At 66.2% G+C, this 19,303-nt stretch overlaps 3 protein-coding genes across 8 annotated transcripts; 1 reads left to right on the plus strand and 2 right to left on the minus strand.

The window, feature by feature from the left end:
* Positions 1-568: 568 nt before the first annotated feature.
* On the minus strand, positions 569-11,991 carry LOC135285142 (espin-like). Of its 2 annotated transcripts, XM_064397132.1 has the most exons (14): positions 11,698-11,991; positions 10,703-10,896; positions 8,309-8,495; positions 8,034-8,216; positions 7,818-7,949; positions 7,497-7,716; positions 7,147-7,424; positions 5,464-5,625; positions 5,212-5,386; positions 3,601-3,746; positions 3,231-3,512; positions 1,142-1,221; positions 1,049-1,060; positions 569-956 (listed from the first exon to the last, which is right to left on the minus strand). In XM_064397132.1, exons 1-14 carry the CDS (start codon positions 11,989-11,991, stop codon positions 809-811), a joined length of 2,493 nt encoding a protein of 830 aa, XP_064253202.1. In that variant the 3' UTR covers positions 569-808. The 2 variants fall into 2 exon arrangements, with proteins under 2 accessions (XP_064253202.1, XP_064253201.1); XM_064397131.1 differs by having other exon boundaries at positions 7,147-7,716.
* LOC135285095 (espin-like protein) lies at positions 1,622-3,077 on the minus strand. Its single transcript, XM_064397026.1, has one exon. It carries the CDS (start codon positions 3,075-3,077, stop codon positions 1,749-1,751), a length of 1,329 nt encoding a protein of 442 aa, XP_064253096.1. The 3' UTR covers positions 1,622-1,748.
* Positions 11,992-13,336: 1,345 nt separating the features above from the next.
* On the plus strand, positions 13,337-19,180 carry ACOT7 (acyl-CoA thioesterase 7). 5 transcript variants are annotated; one of them, XM_064396906.1, is made up of 10 exons: positions 13,337-13,464; positions 14,155-14,272; positions 14,672-14,828; positions 15,338-15,429; positions 15,565-15,679; positions 16,125-16,139; positions 16,742-16,828; positions 17,529-17,645; positions 17,840-18,024; positions 18,589-19,180. In XM_064396906.1, the coding sequence occupies exons 1-10, from the start codon at positions 13,412-13,414 to the stop codon at positions 18,691-18,693; spliced, it is 1,044 nt and encodes a 347-aa protein (XP_064252976.1). In that variant the 5' UTR covers positions 13,337-13,411; the 3' UTR covers positions 18,694-19,180. The 5 variants fall into 5 exon arrangements, with proteins under 5 accessions (XP_064252976.1, XP_064252977.1, XP_064252979.1 ...); XM_064396908.1 differs by lacking the exon at positions 13,337-13,464 and adding an exon at positions 13,698-14,064; XM_064396907.1 differs by lacking the exon at positions 16,125-16,139.
* The last annotated feature ends 123 nt before the right edge of the window (positions 19,181-19,303 follow it).

A 19,303-nucleotide genomic window follows, 5' to 3' on the forward strand; every position in this document is an offset into this window, starting at 1 on the left:
GTCCTCCTGCTCCCAGGGCCGGGGAGGACCCCATTTCCCAGCACGTCGGCTGCCCAGCCCCTCGCGGGACGAGCGGGCACCGAGCCCACCGCAAACCCATGGGATAGTTCTCAAGGCTGCCCGCTGCCGGGCGCTCCTTCCCCCTCCCAATAAAGTGGTGCGTTCTCCATCCGCCAGCCCTGCCCCTTCTTCGCAAGGCTGTGGCAGCCAGGGCACTGCTGGCCTCAGGACTGCCACTGGTGATGTGGCACCACAGGTGACGGAGAACGTGGGTGCTGGCACAGATGCAGGCGGTGTGGGCGTTGGGGGTGGTTCTGGTGATGTTGGTGAGGGGGCACCGCTGTCGGCGAGCAGGGCGTGGGTGGGGGGTGGTGTGGGGAGCCCCAGGAAGGCGCGGGGCACTGCTGGCGGGGTTTATCGTTTTAATCGCTGGAAAGGCAGGCGGTCTGGGCAGAGGTGAGCCGGAAGCTGGCCTTGGGCGGCTCTGGAGGGGCAGTAACGAGGGCGAGTGGTGCCAGCGGGGCGTGCGGTGAGCCCGGCCGGGCAGAGGCGGGCAGCGCGCAGGGAGCCGCGCGTCCCACGCCGCCGCGGCTCGCTTTGCAACGGGCAGCACGGGGGAGCGGCGGGCTGGCGGCAGCGGGGTGTGGGGTAGGGGGGGCTACGGGTGCCTGGGGCGGTGGGGGGGTTTCTGTGGGATGGGCTATGTGGCCATCCACGGCAGGAGGAGGGTGCCGAAGCATGTCGCGGTCCGTGGGAGGACCTGCCAGTCTCCTCCTGCTGCGAAGAGCCAGGGTGCGGTGTGGCGTGGCTAGTGCTTGGCTATGTCCCCTTTCTTGAGGATGATCTGTCGCTGCCAGGGCGCCAGCTTTGTCTCATCGTACCCGAGAGTCCTTAGCTTTTCCGACTGCTCCTTCTCCTTCTCCTCCTCCTCCCGCTTCAGCTTCTCCTGCTCTTTCCTGCTTAGCAGCAGGGGGCACAGGGCGCCGCGGTCACCAGAGCCGCGGGAGCCGCCGTGCCCGCCCACCAGGGAAGGGGCTTGGGCACTCACCGTTTCTGCTCCCTGCGGAGGCAAAGGGAAGAGTGCGGTTAGTGAGGCCGCGGGAGTCACCGGCTGGTGCAGCATCCCCCGACCCTGGCTCACCTCTCTTCCTCCAGCTTCTTGCGCAGGATGTCCCTCCTCCAGGCCGGCATGCTGGCCAGGCGCGCCTCCTCTTCCTTCTCCTGCAACAGACAGCCGTGTTAGCGGCACTGCCGGGAGCCCGCCCTCACTGCCGGCACCGCGGGGCCGCAGCATCCCCCTGGTGCCCGGCACCACATCCCCCTGGCAGCGCCCCGCTTGGCACGGTGCCGGCGGGGCTCACCGGCGCATGGCTCGCCCCTCAGTGCCCACCTTCGGCCGGCCCGGGAGGAGGAAGGAGCGCGTGGCGTGGCCAGCCCTTGCAGCACACCGCAGCTTTATTGCACGACACGCGGGGGCCCACACTGCCCCGGCACCGCAAACGCCACACCAGAGGGGAGCGCAGCCCCGCCGCGGGGGCTCCCGCACAACACACAGCCACGGCAAGCGGCACACACGGCAACCTCGGCCCGGGGCCGCGCAGAACAGCGCCCAGCCCTCCGCCGGGCTCAGCTGCACCACGAGCCGCAGAGGCAGGCGAGCGCACCCGGGCGCCAGCCCACAGCTGTCCCCTGAGCTTGCTGCTGCCCCATGCCACACCACTGGCACAGCCTGCAGCATCCCGCTGGACTCAGGTGTCGAACATCTCCGCCTCCTTCTCCTTCCAGAAGGAGAAGCTGCGGTCAATGAAGCGGCAGACGTCCTCCTCGCTGAACTCTCCCAGCTCCGCTACCGGCACTGCTGCCCCCTGCCCTTCCGGGGCCACGGCGGGGGGCTCTGGCAGGCTCTCTGCCAGAGGGTCATCCCCAAAAAACTCCTGCACGAGGTCCTCAAAGCCGTCAAGCCAGTGGCGGTGGCCAGCCTCGACCTGCTCCAGCACGGTGCGGTGGAAGCGGCGGACGCGGTGCCAGCTGTGGCTGCCCAGGCGGTCAAACATCTCGTAGCAGAGGAGGTGGCGGAAGCGCCGCTCCTCAGGGCTGAGGGGCATCTCCAGCAGCTGGAAGTAGCCCAGCATGAAGAGGTCGAGCGGGAGGCTGTCGTGGGGCATGGGCGAGCCGCCCACGTGCGGCAGGAAGTGTTGGGGCCAGTAGAGCACCGTGGCGCGGCTCAGCCGCCGGATCTGGCGCCCTGGCACCCGGCGGGCAACACTCCTCCAGCGGGCCAGCAGCCGCCCCGCCGCCGGTCGCCGCCTCCCCGGCCGCCGCGGCCGCTCCTCCCCGGGCCCTGCCGCGAGTGCCCGCTTCTTCCAGTGCTCCAGGAAGAGGAAGACGGCGCGCTCCTTGCACCCCTTGGTGCGCTCATGCGGGCTGCTCGGCTCTGGCAGCGCTGGCCTGCTCCTCCGCAGCGCCCCATCCCCGTACTCCTCCTCCAGAATGGGCCGGCGGGTGCTACCAGGGGGCTGCACCCGCTTGCGCTTAGTGACCCTGGGAGGAGGTGCGGGGGGTCCCCCCGGCCCCTCGTAGTTGGCCTTGAGGCTGCGGACGGAGACACCGCAGCCCAGGATCTCGCTCCGGGCGTCGTGCTGGGCACCGGGGCTGCCCCCGGCTCCCCCCGCCCCGGGGCCCTCCCGGCCGCTCAGGGTTGCTGGTGGTGGGGCAGCGCTCCTCGGCAGCGGGGGGGACCGGCTGCCGCGGGCAGGCGCGTCCTGCTGGGCGAGGGCGAAGCGCCGGGGCGCCGGCGGGGCGGAGAGCGGCACGGGCGGCATCAGCTCCGCCTGCGGCCCCCCTGGAAGCGGCTGCGCCTCGTGCATCACCCGCAGGCTCCCCAGCTGCCTCTCCAGGTGCTGCATGTCCTCCTCCCGCATCGGCTGCCCGGCGGGTCCCGGAATGCCCCCGTGGGCGGGTGGCCCGCGCCGGCACAGGGGCGGCGAGCGGCTCCCAGGCTGCGGCGGGAGAGAGGGCAAAGGGGCTCTTGAGGCCACGCCGCTCGCACCTCGCGCCGCTGCCGCCGCGTGTGGCATCCCCGGGGTGTGACACCCCTGCATGCAGGTAGGGTGGTGCCCAGCCCGGTTCGGAGCCGGAGGCAATGCCACGCACGCCGTCTCGCCAGGTCCTGAGCTGCTTGGGCCGTGCCCGCGCCGCGCTCGCCGCCGCAGCACGTGGGACCCCCCTACCTTGCGCCGCTGCTCCTCTTCCTCCTGCATGCGGAGCTGCAGCTTGCGAACCATCACCTGCCGCTTCCACTCGGGGATGGGCCGGCCGTGCTCGTCCTGGCTCGGCACCAGCGCCTCCACCTCCGCCGCTGGCCCAGCGCCTGCTGCCGGCACCGGCGAGCTCCCGTTCAGCACGGGCTCCGGAGAGCCCCCTGCCAGGCAGCGTGGTGGCCCAGCAGCCTCGGGGGTGGCCGGCGGGGTGGGCGTCCTGGTGGGTGACGGGGAGGACACTGGCGACTCTGCCTGTGGAAGGAGGGAGGGAGGGCGGTGGGCACCTGCCGTGCTGTGCCGTGCCGCGCCGCCGGCTGCCCTGGCCCCCATCGCCACCTACGTTGGCCCCTGCCTGGCCGCTGCCGGAGAAAACAGTGGTGAAGCCTTTGCTCTGTGGCGTTGGCTTGAGGCTCTTCCCAGCTTTGATCTCGGCCAGCAGCTCCGAGTTGTCGCCGGTGGGGGACATCATGTTGAAGGACTTGGTGCCTGAAGGGAGGCAGAAGGGGCAGTAAGCACCCCGCCAGCACCATCTCCCTGCCCCTGTGAATCCCCCACCAGCTCGCAGGGGTGGGGGGGGGGGTGGAGGGGTGGCTGGCTGACTGTCCCACTCCACGCCATCCAGGAGCCCCTGGAACACCCCTGAAGCAGCATCCAGACACCCAGCTCACCGCTCCACAGCAACAGCACATCACCAAACTCCTGGGTCCATCAGACCCCAGTGGAGCAACCCCCCAGCAGCACTCAACAGCCTGGCACCCCAGCTCCACAGATCTGTAAGAGCAGCACTCCGACAGCAGCTTACAGGGTCCATGGCACCCTGCTGCAGCAGCACCCCAGCACCCCAGCACTCAGCTGCACGGGTCCCAGCCTGGCCCCAGCCCCGAATGCCACTATGTTGCGACAGAAGCGTGCCTCTGGAGGGATGGCTCCGTGGCCGGTGGCAGCCCTGCCACTGCAGGACATCCCCTACACTCCCCTGGCAGCTCCCGGCAGCCACGCACCGACAGCCTGAGCCAGACTCCCCGCCAGCCCGGTGGCACCTGCACCCTGGGGATGCTCTCCCCACTGCTCACGCCGCCCGCCTCGCGAGCACCCACCGTCCGTGCCAGCCATGCGTGAGTCCCTAATGTCCCATGGTACCGCGCCAAGGCAAAGCCCCCTCCCCGCGGCCGGCGCCCGCAGCTCGGAGCCAGAGGGCTGCGGGTGCTGAGCGCCCAGCGGGACGCTCGCACTGCCATCCAGCGCCGGCTGAGACCCCCCGGTGCCGGGGGCCGGCGCTAATAAAGCGGCCGAGCCCGCCGGCGGCAGCCAGCGGCGGGGGAGCGGCCGGTGCGCTCACGTGGCGGGGTCACGCCGGCCGGCTGAGCGCGAACAAAGGCTCTCTGTGTGCGGGGCCCGGCTGCTGCCCAGCCCTGCCAGCCCTGCCTGGCGCCGTCGGCAGCCCCGCAACAGCGCTTGGCGTCCCGCGTGGCACCGCCGGCCGGCGACGCGCAGCGAGGGCCCGGCGGCCGGAGCGCCCCGGGGTGACGGCCCCGGCGGCCGTCGGTGCCCCGTGGCTGCAGCCCAGGGCCTCTCCGGCTGTGCCCCGCGCCACGGCACCCCCTGAGCAGGGAGGAGCGTGGGGCCGCGGTACTTACTCTTCATCTGCCTGAGCGCCTTTCCTCCTAGGGAGAGAAGCAGAGAGGCGGCGCGGGGCGCGCGGCAGAGGAAGGATTTGGCCACCGCGAGACAAGAGAGAAGAGAAGCGGCCAGCAGTGAGAGCAGGCAGGGGCGAGCGGGCGTGGGGGCCCCCGCGCCGACACCGGAGGAGAGAAGGACAGAAAGGCTGTCAGGAGCCGCGCGGCCCAAGTGCCGCGGGAAGAGACGAGCCAAGGAGGTCAATGTCACAGTGCAGCCAATGGGACAGAGCCCAGGATCACTCCCCGTGCCCACCCAGCACCCTGCCACTTACTTCCCGTGGAGGAGGAGGAGCGGCGGGGTCCCCCGGGAGTCTCGGCGAGTGGAGGCGGCGGTGGGGGCGTCGGGCAGGCGGTGTCGGGCAGTGGTGGGGGCGGCGGTGGAGGCGGCAGCTCGGCACCAGACTTGCTCTCCCCATTGCTCATGGTGTCCGCCGAGATGGGTGATGCCTGGAAGAGAGCACGGGCAGGCGTCGCTCGGTGCCGGTGCCACTGAGCTGTGCACAGGCTCGCGGCGCGGGGCTCACCTCCTCGGTGTGCGCCATTCGCTGGGGGCCTGGCTGCTCGGCCACGACGTGCCCCAGGTGCTTGTAGTAGTCACCGGTGCTCGGCTGCTTGCCGAAATTCCTTGACCGCCTGCTGGAGTCGGCCCGGCGCAGGCCCTCGGGGCTGCTGTCACGCGATGCCAGCTGCAATGGGGAGCCCACCTCAGCTATGGCCGTGGCACAGGGCCGTAGGGGAGTAGGACCGTGCCAGCAGTTTGCCTTGGGGCGGATGCAGAGCTGGGACGGACAACCCCAGCTGGGTGCCCTGGGGTCTGTTCGGCAAACGGCTCTACCAGGGGCTGCGTGCCATGTTGGCAGCGTGCGGCATCAGTGCCTGGCACTGTGACCCCAGACCTGTGCCCAGGATCCTGTCCAAGCCTCCCCTGGGATAACCCCCTGGGAACAGGAGTGCCGAGCCGCAGCCCTGCGGATTACGGGAAGCTTATCCCGCGCGGGGCTGGGGCCCGCTTCCAAACCTCCCTCTGAACAGGGCTCTCAAGCAGCGCAGCACAGCCTCAGCTCACCCCGGCGCATTCCACAGCGGCTTTGTGAGCTGTGCTGCACTGCAGGGGGCTGTGCCCGCTCCCTGGGTTTGGGGTGCCATCGTGGCATAGCCGTGCTCCCCTCGCTGGGGGCCCCACTATTTGCATTTCCTCGTATGGCACCTCCACCCATGGCATGTTCACAGTGAGCCCGGGTGCTCGCTGCTACCGCCACCAGCCCCAGCTAAGTCAACAAACGTCAGCTCGGTGCTTCCTACTGCAGCTGCCATGGGAATTGTGCCAAGCCTGGCTCCCACTCTGGCAGTCCCAGCCCCAGTCTGGCACAAGGGTCCGTGCCGCTGAGCCCCATTTCGTGGGGCACCCACACCACTGTGGCACCGCTCTGCCACACGCCCACCCCTCCCAAAGGCAGTCCATTACTCCGGTAAGCACTAACGAGCCAAGGCCATGCACAGCGAGCACCGTGGGGTCCCAAACCCGCCACGTGCCTGGCACACGCTGCTCTGCTGAGACCCCCATCCCATGTGCCCCGTCCTCCAGAGCCTCGAGCTCTGCCAGTGCCCTGACCATGCCCAGAATCCTGTCCCCAGTGAGGTGGCGACAGCCATGGTAGGGGGTCAGGCAGCCCCAAACCTACTGCATCCTTATGCCCCCCCAGCCCGCCATGGAGGGCTGCACCCCTCTTACCTGTGCACGCCTGGCTGAGCCCTCTCAGCTCCTGGCAGCGCTGGCTGTGCCACCCGACACCTGTGGCGCGGGCGACACCGGAGCCGGCCGCTCGGGTTACCGCCTGCGCAGCTGCCCACGCCCAGCTCGGCATGGTGCCTGTGGTGTCGCCGGGCCGCATGGGCGCGGCTGCCATGGCAGGATGCTGCCGGGTGCCGCAGCCGGTGCAGCAGTGGAGTGAGCCCACCCAGTGCCATGGAGCCACCAAGCATCCCTGGCCCCAGCTTGCTGCATCCTCGCCGCTGGCTGAGCCCTATCCCCCCCAGTGCACGCCAGCGTTGCAGGCATGTGGCCTCCAGCTGGGACTGTCCCCTCCCAGTGCGGGCAACAGCTGCTCAGACGGGATGGGTGCCCGGTGGCGTGTCCCTCCCGGGTGGTATGTCCCTTGAGCTGTGTATGGGGCACTGTGCGGGGGACACGGTGCGTGGGGCCGTACCTCTCGGCGCAGCGCCTGGCTCTCCACGTGCCGCAGGTTGTTCTTGGCCCTCACGTAGATGTCAGCGGTGTGGGGGGCAGCGGGGGGCGCAGGTGCAGGGTAGCCAGGGGGTGGAGGGGGTGGCCGGGTGCTGGGGGGTGGGGGTGGTGGCGGGGGGAAGGCAGGGGGTGGTGGCGGCGGGGGACCCTCGCTTGCTGGGCCCCGGCCCCGTGGCCGCATCTCAGGGTCCAGCATGTCCATGTACGCCTGCATGTCCGCCAGCGCCGGCTCAGGCACCCCTGCGCAGGGCAGGGGGTCAGGGGGGGCTGGACCCGCACCCCCCGCCCCGCGCCCCCTGGCCCCGCACTCACGGGCGGCGGGGGCCCCTGGGAGGCCGCCCCTCTTCTCCCCGGTGCTGGACTGGCTGGAGTGGCAGGAGTCGTAGTTGGAGAGGGTGCTGGCAGGGGAGCCCACCTCGAAGCGCGCCTGGGGCACCGACGCCGTGGTGTTGGGCGATGACATGCCCGAGTCGGGCTGTCGGCATTCCCCATCCGCCGAGGGGTCTCGTGACAGCACGCGGTGCTCCACGCTCTGCTGGCACAGCCGAGGGGTCAGGCAGCAGGGCAGGGGTGGGGAGGCCCTGCGTGCTCCCTGAGTGCTCCGCACGCCCTCATGCCTGGGCACCGCCGTACCATGTTCTCCACGGTGCGCAGGTACTGGGCGCAGTGGCTGTGGCCATTGTAGTCGGCGAGGTCGGCTGCCGTGTAGCCATCCTGGTCACGGATGCTGAGGTCGGCACCGTTCACCACCAGGATCTGGCAGCACTGGGGAGAGTGCGGGTGCATGGCAGGGCTGGAAGGAAGCGCCCCCCCCCTTGCCCTGACACCCTGTTGGCCACCAGCACCCACCTCCAGCTCGCCATTCTCGGCGGCATCGTGCAGCGGGGTGCCGCCCCAGCCGTCGGCAGTGATCTCCCCGCCGTGCAGCAGCAGCCAGCTCAGCACCTTGGCGTGGCCGCGGCTGGCGGCGAAGTGCATGGCCGTGGCACCCTCGGCATCCCGCTCCGACAGGCTCACCGTGGTGAAGCTCATCTGTGTGGGCAGGCGGGCTGAGCACTGGGGCTCTGTGCTACCACGCTGTGCCACCGCGCCGTGCCACCGCGCCATGCCCGGACAGCGCTTACCAGCCATACGATGACGGTGTTGTGGCCCATCTGGGCGGCGGCGTGCAGAGGGGTCATGCCGTCATAGGCGCGCGCGTGGGGGTCAGCCCCACAGTCCTGCACCAGGTACTGGATGATCTCCAGGTGGCCTTCCTGGCAGGCGAGGTACAGCGGGGTGGCCCCCGTCTTGGTCTGGGCACTCAGCGTACTGCAAGTGGGGCACAGCGCCCGTCACCTGGGGCCACTGCTTCTGCCAGGGCTGGGACGGGGGGCAGGCAGGACACAGGGACATGGGGGCTTGTGGGACACAAGGAACATGGGCAGGTGCAGGGGAAACAGCTGTGGGCAGGCAGGGCAGTGCCAGGGCTGGGAGCTGTCCACCCCATGGCTTCCCATAGGTCCCCGTGCTGCTGCGGTGGCTGCAGCTGCAGCGGGAGGTCACTAAGTTAATCAGCCTGCTTAGGCTAAGCTCCTTCCTCCGGCTGTTTTTGGACACTGCAATTTAGTCGTATTTTAAAGTAAGCTGCTTACACAGCACCGGCCGTGGAGCCGGCGGGGAAAGGCCAACCTGCACCATGGTGCTGCCCGGCCCAGCTGCTGGGTGCTGGTGTCCCCTCGCTGCCCCAAAAGGCTTTGGCATCCTTGTGCCTTTCATCCTGATTTGTGTATCCCAAATGGCACAACCCAAATCCTGAATCCCACATCTTTTACCCCACAGACCCATAATCTGCATCCCACACCCCACATCCTGCCTCCCGACCCCACAGGAAGCTGTTTTATTAAGCGCTCCATAAAAAAAAAAAAAAACAAACTTGTTGAATATTTAAAAAAGGAAGAGCAATAAATACTCTGCTCTGTTATCGCAATGATCGCAGGCCCTAAATAATTGATCCCTGTAACTGTGAGACGGGCTGTGGGCAGCACTCCCTTCCCGCTGTGCCTTGCGTGCCGTGCCACTGAGTGCCTGCCCCGTGTCCAGCAGTGCCAGGCTGGCACAGCCCTCTGTGCTCCCCCAGCAGGGGCTGGGCACGGGGCTTGGGGCAGTTTCAGACTGGGGTGCAGGAGCCAGCACAGGGTCAGTCCCTGATTCCCATTTCTTGGTAATTGGGAAGGGGTTAAGCCACTTGGGCACCACCACTAAACTGCTTTGCCAGATGGCTGAGACCCCATGCTGGGCCACCGGCTGCCGGGGGCCCCGCGGTGGACGCGAAGGTGGGCTGGGAGCGCCAGCATCCCGCAGCGGCACCGGGATTGGATTTCGCAGCTGTAACGGAGCCTCCGGGCAGGCGCGGGGCTGGGAGCAGGGCCAGCCCTAAATAATTCAGGGGGAAGGCGGTGACAGCAGCGGAACAACCCCGGCAAGCAGCGTGAAAGGCAATGCGAGCGCCGTGCCACACCTGGGCTGACGCAGTGGGCATCGAGCAGGAGCAGTGACTGGTTTGGGGCTGGGCTCGGGCTGCAGGGGTTAATCCCAGAAGTGCTCAGGGCTAAGCTGGCACACCTGGGGCGAGGAGACAAAGAACTGGGGCTGGGACAGCTCTGGCCAGCAAATGCCATGGGATCCAGGGATCTCTGTGGCCCTGCCTGGAGAACAAGATGCAGGGCTCTGGTGTTGTGGCACCCAGAGACAGAGGGGTGCCGAGTGCTGGTTCACGTCCCGCTGCCTCAGGACTCCCTGGATGCGGGAGAGCTGTGCAATCCCTCTCATCCACAACCCCGGAGCCTTCCAGGGACAATGTGGAGCAACAGCGCATCCCCCCGGCTCCGCTTTGGCCGGGTCTGTGGGTTATTTCTAGTGGCCTCTGCCCACCACAGGAAATCGGATTAGCGGCCAGCTAATCACCTGCTGCAGCCTCGTGGCGAGGCCCGGCATCGCGGGCCCCGTGGGCTGCTATGCCACGTTACCGAGGGACCAGCCGGGCCCCAGGTACCGCTCAGGAGAAAAGCGGCGATGCTGCCGCGACGGAGCCGTCCCAGAGAGGCTGCCATGTCCAGCAATGCCCACGGACCTGGGCAAGCGGAAAGGTCGTCTCCGGCGCGGGGAGCAGCCTCTCCTCGGCGGTCAGCCTAATCCATTTACATAACAGCGGGCGGACAAAGGCGGCTGTGTTATCGCCCCGCGCCAGGAGCCGACTCAGAGCGGCCAGTGACAATATTTCTGCCAGCGCTCGCCCCTCTCCTCCTCTCCCTTTCTTTCTGGACCATAAAGAAGGTGCAGCTGGCTGCCCAGCCTGATAAGGTGGCCGCGTTGCCCTTGGAGCTGGGGGATCAGGGTGGCTGCAGCATTCGTCCCCAGCGCTGGCACCTTGCCCAGTGGCTGGAGGGAGGGTTGGGGCCGCAGCAGGCACCCTGTTCTCCCACTAGCCCCAAGCTTCCGGCAGACCCTGTCTCGCTGCCAGCAGCGAGGGCCGTTACCTGGGGCAGTGTCCCAAGAGGAGTCGCAGGGAAGGGAAATCCCCTTTCACCGCGGCGTAGTGGACGGGCAGCGCTCCCGTGTTGGTGGCTGCCGTGGGGTCGCTGCCTCCAAAGCGGAGGAGCCAGTCGATCACCTCATGGTGACCGAAGCGGGCTGCCAGGTGTAGGATGGTGGCACCAGAGTTGTCTGTGTCCTGCAGGAGGAAGTGGGACGGCTGTCAGTGCCAGGTACCAAGCCCTTCCGGCAAGGGGGTTGGGGACCGCAGGCAGCCGTGGGGCATCCCTCAGCCCGGGGCTGGTGCCAGGCGGGTGGGGCGGCCAGGGAGGAGCTCCCGTCCGAACGGAGCGGGGCTGCAGCAGGAGCACAGAGCATTGGAGCGACCGTGGGACCAGCGTGTCTGCCTCCGCCAAGGGCCCGCGTCCGCACACAGTGAGTGCAGCACAATGCCCTCCTTGTTCTACCGGCCGCGGAGCCCCTAACTTGCCGCCGAGCCCCGCTGTGCCGCCGGCCCGTCCGCCCTCCACGCTCGGTGGGGCGCGGGTAGCGCTGGCCCCTGGCCAGGAGGTCGCCGATGCGTGCTGACCCCTTCCTTCCCCGTTAATCTCCGCTCCCAACCCCGCCGCCTCCTCTTCCTTCGGCCGTCACATGTCTTTAACTCTCGGCCGGCCCCGGGGCAAGCCGCTTACCGCCGCGGTCCCGGCGTTGTGTAACCCCGGAGGGGGCGGCAGCCCCGGGGAATATGTGCTGCCCTGGCGGCTGAACCCCTCCGGGATGCCGGGGACTCCCCGGGTCCGTCGGATACCTGCCGCTATGCACGGCGGAGCCCTGCCCGTGCCGGCTAGGACGGACCCCCGCTCGCCGTCGGCGGAGTTGGAAGCGCCACGCGTGACCGTCTCCCCGCGGCCGCGGCCACCGACGCGGGACCGCGGAACGCCTCCCCAGCCGCCCGCGCCACCGCGGGACCCTCCGCCACCCCCCGCGACCCCGCTCGCACCTGCACGCCGCAGCCCCCCTGCGTGAGCAGCCACTGGAGACAGGCGAGGTTGCCGGTGGCGGCGGCGTCGTGGGCCGGCGTGGCCCCGTTTCGCGCCCGCGCGTCCCCTCGGAGCGCGGCCTCGGCCGCCAGGTACCGGAGGCAGGCGAGGCGACCGGCGCGGGCGGCGTGGTGCGCGGGGGACGCGCCCAGGGCGTCCCGCAGCCCCGGCCGCAGCAGCCCGGCCGCCCGCAGCCCCCGCAGCGCCTCCACGTCGCCCTGTCGCGCCGCCTGCAGCGCCCGCTCCAGCGCCATCCCGGCGGAGGCCCCGGCCCCGGCGGCCCCGGCGGCGGCCCCGGCCACGCCGGCCCCGGCCGCGGCTTGGCACTGCGCGGCGCTCCCGCCCCGCTGCCCCCCGGCCCCGCCGGCTCCTCCTCTCCCTCCCCCGGGGCCGCCCCTCCGCCCGCCCCGCCCGACGGCGCGGCGATTGCCCGCTCGCTGCTCGGGACCCCCGCGCCGCTGTCCCCGGCCGCTGCTGCGGCAGCCGCGCTTTGCCGAATGGCGGACGGGACCAGGACCGGGACAGTGCAAGTCCGGGGGGACCCCAAAGCGCACCGTTCGCGGCTGCCGGCGCCGCTGTCCGCGGCCTTGTGTAGCGGCCCCACGGGTGTCCTCTCCCGCCGGCCACCAAGGCAAGAGGTGCGACAAAGATGGGCTCCTCCGGCACCCTCCACGTGCGCTGCCAGTCCTAGAAAGGCAGGCAGAACGGGGGGCGCTGGGCGGACGGCTGCCCCGCCTCAGTCGGTCGCGGGGTGCCGGCAGCCGGGCACGGTCCGCTTTGGTATCCACCGGGCCTTGCACCGGTCCGGTCCCGGCCGCCTCACGGAAAATTGGTTTTATGAATCGCTGGCGGGGCAGCGGGTGGCGTGGGAGCGCAGGCGGGGAGACCCTCCGTCAGGACCGCGGACAGCGGAGGTGCTGCTCGATCAGCACCGAGGACAAGGCAAGGCCGGCCTGCCCGCCTCCTTCCGCGCCTGTCCCCCGCCCTCCCCGCCCGGCCCTCCCGCCCTGCCCCGCCGGCGCTCCATAAAGCCGGTAGCGGTGCGGAGAGCGGGCGCGCCGTGTCCGCACCGGGCGCTGCGGGACAGGCACCCGGCCCCGGCTCTCCTCCTGCCTCCGCCGAACTGTGCAAAGCGAGAGCTCCGGCATTTCTGGGCCCCCGCGGGCCGCCCCGTCTGCCCGCGGACCCTCCGGTTCCTCACGGAGACTCTCCGCCTCTCTCGCACCAGCGAGAGCCGAGAGCCCGCGGTCGGCGAGGCCGTGAGCGCCGTGGCTGCTGTCACCCCGTGTCCCCCGGGCGCGATCCTGGGCCCCCTCCGGTCACTGCCTGCTCGGGACTGTCGCCACCACCCGACCCAAAACCCCGTGGCGCCCAGGGGAACTGTGTTACAATCGGAGAGAGCCGACGGCACCGGGAACGCGGGCGTGCTGCCCGTGCCCACCCTGAGCCGCTGGCTCCCCACGATCCCCGGGCTGACAGGGCACTCCTGGGCGCGGCGGGGGTTCCCCAGCCGCGGTGGGCTCACACGGCTCCGCGGGCAGCCCCGGAGCGGCCCCGGCGCTCCTCCCCGCGCGCCGTCCGCCAATGGCGCGGCGGGGCGGGCCCGGGGCGCGGCGGGGCTGGGCAGGCGCGCCGGTGCCGCAGCGCCGCTGCGGGCGGGGCGCCGGTGCCGCCATGTCGGAGCCGGGGTCCGCGGGCCCTAGCCCGGCCGCCATCCAGGTGTCCAGGTACGGCCCCGCCGCGGGCAGGGAGCCGGGCAGGGCTGGGGAGGGAGGCGGGCGTGCTGCGGGCGGCGGGGGTGATGCCGGTGTGCCACCGAGGTGCTGCCCGCCCTGCTGCCGGCATCGGCGGCGCCGCCCGCTTTAGTCATGCTGTCAGTGACACCGGCCGTGGGCAGAGCGCAGCAGCGCCGCGCCCGTGCTCCGTGCTGCGGGGGTGGGAGCGGGCAGGGCTGCCGCGCTTCTCCCCGGCGCGCTTCTCCCGGGCGCGGCTCTCCCGCCTGTGTCCCCGCGGCTCCCGGGCGCGGCCACGCTGAAACAGCAGCTCCTGTCCGTGCCGGCGCGCAGCCGCCGCCTCAGTGCCCCCCGGGCCGTTATTCGCCGTTGGCAGAAAGCGCGGCTGCTGCCGGGAAGCCGCGTGGAGCACCGGCACGTGCCCGGCTCGGTCTGCGCCGCACCGGGGCCCGGCGGGGTGCGGCCCTGCTGAGGCGCCGGCTGCCTCGGCAGAGGCGCCCTGCTTCCTTCCGCTCGCAGCGGTAATTCGGAGCGGTTTCCATCGCCGCTCACAGGAAGCCGCATGCGAGCAGCGATGGCCCGGCAGATCAGCCGGTGGGCGATGTGCTGCCGCCGGGCAGCCGCACCGGGGATGGGCTGGGGGCGCGGCAGGGGTTGCGAGCTCTCACGTGCCTCCTTCGGCAGGATTATGCGCCCAGACGATGCCAACATCGCAGGGAATGTTCACGGGGGAACCATCCTGAAGATGATCGAGGAGGCGGGAGCCATCATCAGCACCCGCCACTGCAATTCCCAGGCCGGGGTGAGTAGGTGCCAGGGTGCCTGCCAGCCTCTGGTATGGTGACCTTTCACTCCCTGCCGTGTCTCACTGGGAGTGTCTGCTCCTGCATGCAAACCACTGGTGTCTCTGGCTGTAGCTGGGTCTCAGTAGCTAGAAGCATTCTGCTGAAATTGTGGTTTACCAGCAGAAACATTATTACTCATTATTGCTGTTAATGTTTTAACTCCCGAGAAAGGCGAGTTGGGGCAGCCCCAGTGTTGGTTACAGATGGGGAAGGAAGCACGGCCAGTAGCTGATAAGTGGCGGTTGCAGTATCCGAGCCACACATGGCATGGCAGGTTTGGCTGGTCTCGAGGAGCTGCCAGCTGTGGTCCCGTGGTGTGGCTGTGATCACTATCTTGGCTGTCTCACCGTCCCCAGGAGCCCTGTGTGGCTGCACTGGCACGGGTGGAGCGGACGGACTTCCTGTCGCCCATGTGCATCGGCGAGGTGGCCAACGTCAGTGCCGAGATCACCTACACCTCCCGGCACTCTGTGGAGGTCCAGGTCAACGTCATGTCTGAAAACATTTTAACAGGTGGGTGGCTGCTGGTGGTTGTGTTCCAGAACACCAGGAGTAACAGTGTTAAGCCAAGAGCTTGCAGAGGTGACCCCATGGTCTGCTCCATCACTGGCAGCATTCAGCAGACAGGAGATCTAGCGTGTTTATTGACAGAGCTGGGAGTGGAGGGAGGGCTGGTGCTGGGGAGGGAGGCCAAGCAGGCTCCCTGGGATTTATGGCTCCACTGTAGTGAAAAACAGCAAAATCTGTTTGTAGCTCTTCCTGCCTGATTTGCTGCCTGTGGCTGCCTTTGGCCTGAAAATGTCCCTTTTCCTGCTGTTGCTGTGACAACCAGTTCCGCTTGCTGGGACATCTTCCCAAAAGCACATTGTCACATCTGCTAAGAGCTAAAGCCTGGTAGGAGCCAGCAGGGCAAGGGGCTACCAATGCCAGTGGCATTGCCATTGTGTGCCCAACCCCAGACTGGTGGCAGGTACAGCACTGCTGGCCTTGGCACCATCACCTGCTGCCCCCTTCTCCTCCAGGGGCAAAGAAGGTGACGAACAAGGCGACACTGTGGTATGTGCCACTGTCCCTGAAGAACGTGAATAAGGTCCTTGAGGTTCCCCCCATCCAGGTAGGACAACTCACTTTGGGTCCCCCCAGACTGGAACTTGTCCTCCCTGTGGAATGGCACTAACCTGGCCCTCTTGGCACTCCCAGCTGTGCCAGTGGCTTTGCCAGTCCCCTTCTTACCAGCCTTCTATTCCAGTATGCGAGAAAGGAGCAGGAGGATGAGGGGAAGAAGCGCTATGAGGAGCAAAAGCTGGATCGACTGGAAACTAAGCAGAGAAATGGTGATGTGATCTTACCTGTCATCAACCCAGGTAACATGGGCAGTGTGTAGCCAGTGCAAATTTCCCAGCAGTAGTGGAAGACCAAACTGTACCCCAGGGCACTCTGGGCATCCCCAGGGCCCTGTAGCTGCAAGTGTGCATTCTGAAACATCAGGGGTGGGTATGGGATTTTGGAGCAGCAGTGTGTGAGTGGAGGGGGAGCTGGGTGGATATCTGTGGTACCCTGAAGGGGCTGGTGCATGAGATCCCCTCTCCAAAACCCTGTTCCTGTATCATTCCTTGTGTGCTTGTGTGCAGCTAGGGCTGGTTTTGCTCAGCATGGGGTAAATGCAAGTGCTTGGCAAGGGTGGCTTCTAGGTCTGGCAGTGGTCTTCAGGCAGAGGTGGCGAGGTGGCACATGAGGAATGTTGGGGAAGGTGATGGGGGATGAAATTTGCTCAAATGCTTTTTTCTCCTCTGTCCTCCCTGCTCACAGACAGGCAGACGAAAGGTAAGGTTCAGTGGGCACTGCTCCGTGGGTGGTCACGCTGTGTGGGACTGGGCTGTTTTTCCTTTCTTTGAGCTTCTTTAACATCTCTCATTAGATAGAAAACACAGCCACTTCTGAGAGAGGATTTCCTCTGCTGGGAGTTTGAGGGTGTGACTTCTGTCACCTGGAGGTTGTGGTGGAACAGGGGTCACCAGGATGTGGCAGGGCTGGGGGCATGGGGGTGAAGGTCTTCCCAGCAAGGGGAAAATGGGCTCCCTGCAGCAGGGTCTGGGAGGTTCAGCTGAGGGGGGAAGCAGACAGCCGTGTGACCCAGTTCACTCCTGTTTGCTTTCATGCTCTTTGAAAGCTTGAAAAGAAGGAAATGAGCTCAGCTAGAATAAAGTGCATGGGTGGAGATTAGAGGGAGGCAGCAGCCCATCAGGTGGTGAACAGTCTATGCTCCTGGAACTTCTCCAGCCTGGTTTAACCACTGGTTTCAACATAGTTCAGCTTTGCACAAGCTAGCCCCATGTTTTCTTCCTTTGGACAACTTCAGACAGGGGTGTATGGTGGAGTATGGGTGCCAGCTGAGTAGCTCTCACCTTGCTTTGCTCTCTAACCAGAGCCACACACCGTTGGCTACAGCCAGTCCAGCCTGATCCACCTGGTGGGCCCGTCAGACTGCACACTGCTGGGCTTTGTGCATGGAGGTGAGTGAGCACTGCCCTGCACAGCACCTGGGTTTCACGTCCAGGTGGCTTTTCCCTGGAGCAAAGTGTGGCTGGAGAGTGACTCTGTTTTTGGTGGGCTCTGCCTCTGGAGGCACATAGGCCCCTTTGACTGTCCGGGTCAGAGTTGCTTTAGCTGAGACAAAAGCTTCATCTTTTTCTGTGCCCCAAAAATTCATGTACTCGAACGGTAAATCCTACAGTTTTGTCATCGCCTCTGAGATTGCAAATCCTGGAGTGTGATTGCAATTACCTGAAGTAATTTATTCTTGGCTGGCAGCACCCATCACCTGCAGGGCTGGCACGTGTGGTCTGAGCCCTGGGAGAGGTGTGTTTGCTGAGGGTTGGGACAACACATACCTAAGCCTTAAACAAACAAAACAAACATGGTTCAGAGCTTTTCAAGGTTTGTGGGGCTGATCTCACCTTGCAGGGGTGAAGTTTGCTCAGAGAAATGTGGGAGAGACGGAGCTGACCTTAATCACAGCTCTATTAGGATGTTGGTATTGACTCCTGGTATTGACAGGAGCCCTTGTACTGGATTTTCCTGAACTTGGGGCTTAGTCTCTGGTCCAACTCCCCAACATAGCTCTGGTCATGCTGAGGCCTTACTGACCTTTGTGTGGTTTTCCTGAAATCCCATTGACTTCCCTGAGACAGTCCCCTCTGCTTCCCCTCACAGGTGTCACCATGAAGCTCATGGATGAGGTTGCTGGGATTGTGGCTGCCCGCCACTGCAAGACCAACATTGTCACTGCCTCGGTGGATGCCATCAACTTCCACGAGAAGATCAAAAAAGGTACCAAGGGTGGTGGCAGGCACTGTGATCTGCTGTGTTGCCACACCCTGGCTCCCTTGGATGTGCTTTCAGGACATGCTGGCAGAGAAAATTAGTCCCTGTTCGATTTGTCCTGTGCTCTGCTTTAGATACATCTTAAGCATAAAACATGCAGTACCCCTTTCTCCCTTGACTAGCTCCTCTCTGTTTCACAGGCTGTGTCATCACTGTCTCAGGACGTATGACATTCACAAGCAATAAGTCCATGGAAATAGAGGTGTTTGTGGATGCTGACCCATTTGTGGATGAGCCTCGGGAGCGGTACCGTGCCGTCAGCGCCTTCTTCACCTACGTGTCCCTGAGCAAGGAGGGGAAGCCCCTGCCTGTCCCGCAGCTGCTGGTAAGAGCTTTTCTCTCTGGACTGGAGCCAGCAGAGCCATCACCTCTCCTGCTGCTCCTAGGGCAGAGCCCAGCCCAAGAAATCCTCTTCCCTTGAGTTACTCAGCAAAAAAATATGAGCACGAATGAGACTTCCCAGGATGCGCTTTGGTTTTTTTTTTTTTTTTTTTTGGTTTGTTTGTTTGTTTTTTATTTCTTTTGAAAATTGCCAGTGTGGAGGTTGGGGATTTTCTTTCTCATTGTTGAGGAGAGGCTGTGTGCAGGCCCTGAGTGGAAACAGGCCCCTCACATCCCTAATTGCTGCTCCCCATGGTGTCCCCATTCCAGCCTCCTTCCTATATTATCTCCCCTAATCCTGGCATGGCTTTGCTGACGTGGTGCTCCTGACTGGGGGTATTACTTAATATTTGATGTGGCACAGGTCTCCTGCTTAATGCTGTCATGCTGTGTGTATGACAAAGAGCAGCTTTTCCCTCACACTTCTGTGAGGGGAGGCATGTTCCCCTCCCTCCACACACTCGCAGCACACTGACGCTGCAGCTTTTCACTCTCTCTGTGCCCCCAGACGGAGACGGAGGACGAGAAGCGCCGCTTCGAGGAAGGGAAGGGCAGGTACCTGCAGACCAAAGCCAAGCGGCAGGCGCAGCTGCAGCAGGCTGCCCAGCAGTGACCTGCGTGCCACCAGCGCCCCCCAAACATACCGGTTGTTCCCGTTCGTTTTGTGTCCGGCCCGCGCCAGCCCCGTGCCTCCGCCCGCCCCAGCCTGCTGCCGGCCCCACCGCTTTGCTGCTGCTGGGCTCAGCGCCGCACGCCTCGTGCTTCAGGTGGCCGAAGCTCCCCGAAAACCCCCAAGGAGTCTTCCCAAGGCACTCGCCATCTGCCTGCAGAGCCGTTGTTGCTGTTCGATCCCGCTGGCGAGGCTCCTGCCCGATTCAGAGCCAGGATGGAGGCGTGTGGCGGCTCGAGGGGCGCGTGGGGCCGCGAGTCTTTGTGCTGCTGTGTTCGACTCGCCGGTTTGTCCTACCATGCACACCAAAGCTTTCGTCCGCGCCGCGCCGGGGCCGCACTGAATGTCTGTGACATCTCTAGGTAGTTCTCTGTGCGCATCTAAGTTATTTAAGGAATCCTGTGGCATAAATAAAAATCTGTTTCATTGACTGGAATGAAAGGCTGACGCTTTTATTTCAAACAATTGGGCTTTTCCTCCCTCCCCCAGATCCGCCCGCGCTGCCCAAGTGGCGCCAGGCGCTCCCGGCCTTGTTTTGAAGGAAGTCTGGTTG

Source organism: Passer domesticus, chromosome 22, assembly GCF_036417665.1.
Source record: "Passer domesticus isolate bPasDom1 chromosome 22, bPasDom1.hap1, whole genome shotgun sequence".
Lineage (NCBI taxonomy): Eukaryota > Metazoa > Chordata > Aves > Passeriformes > Passeridae > Passer > Passer domesticus.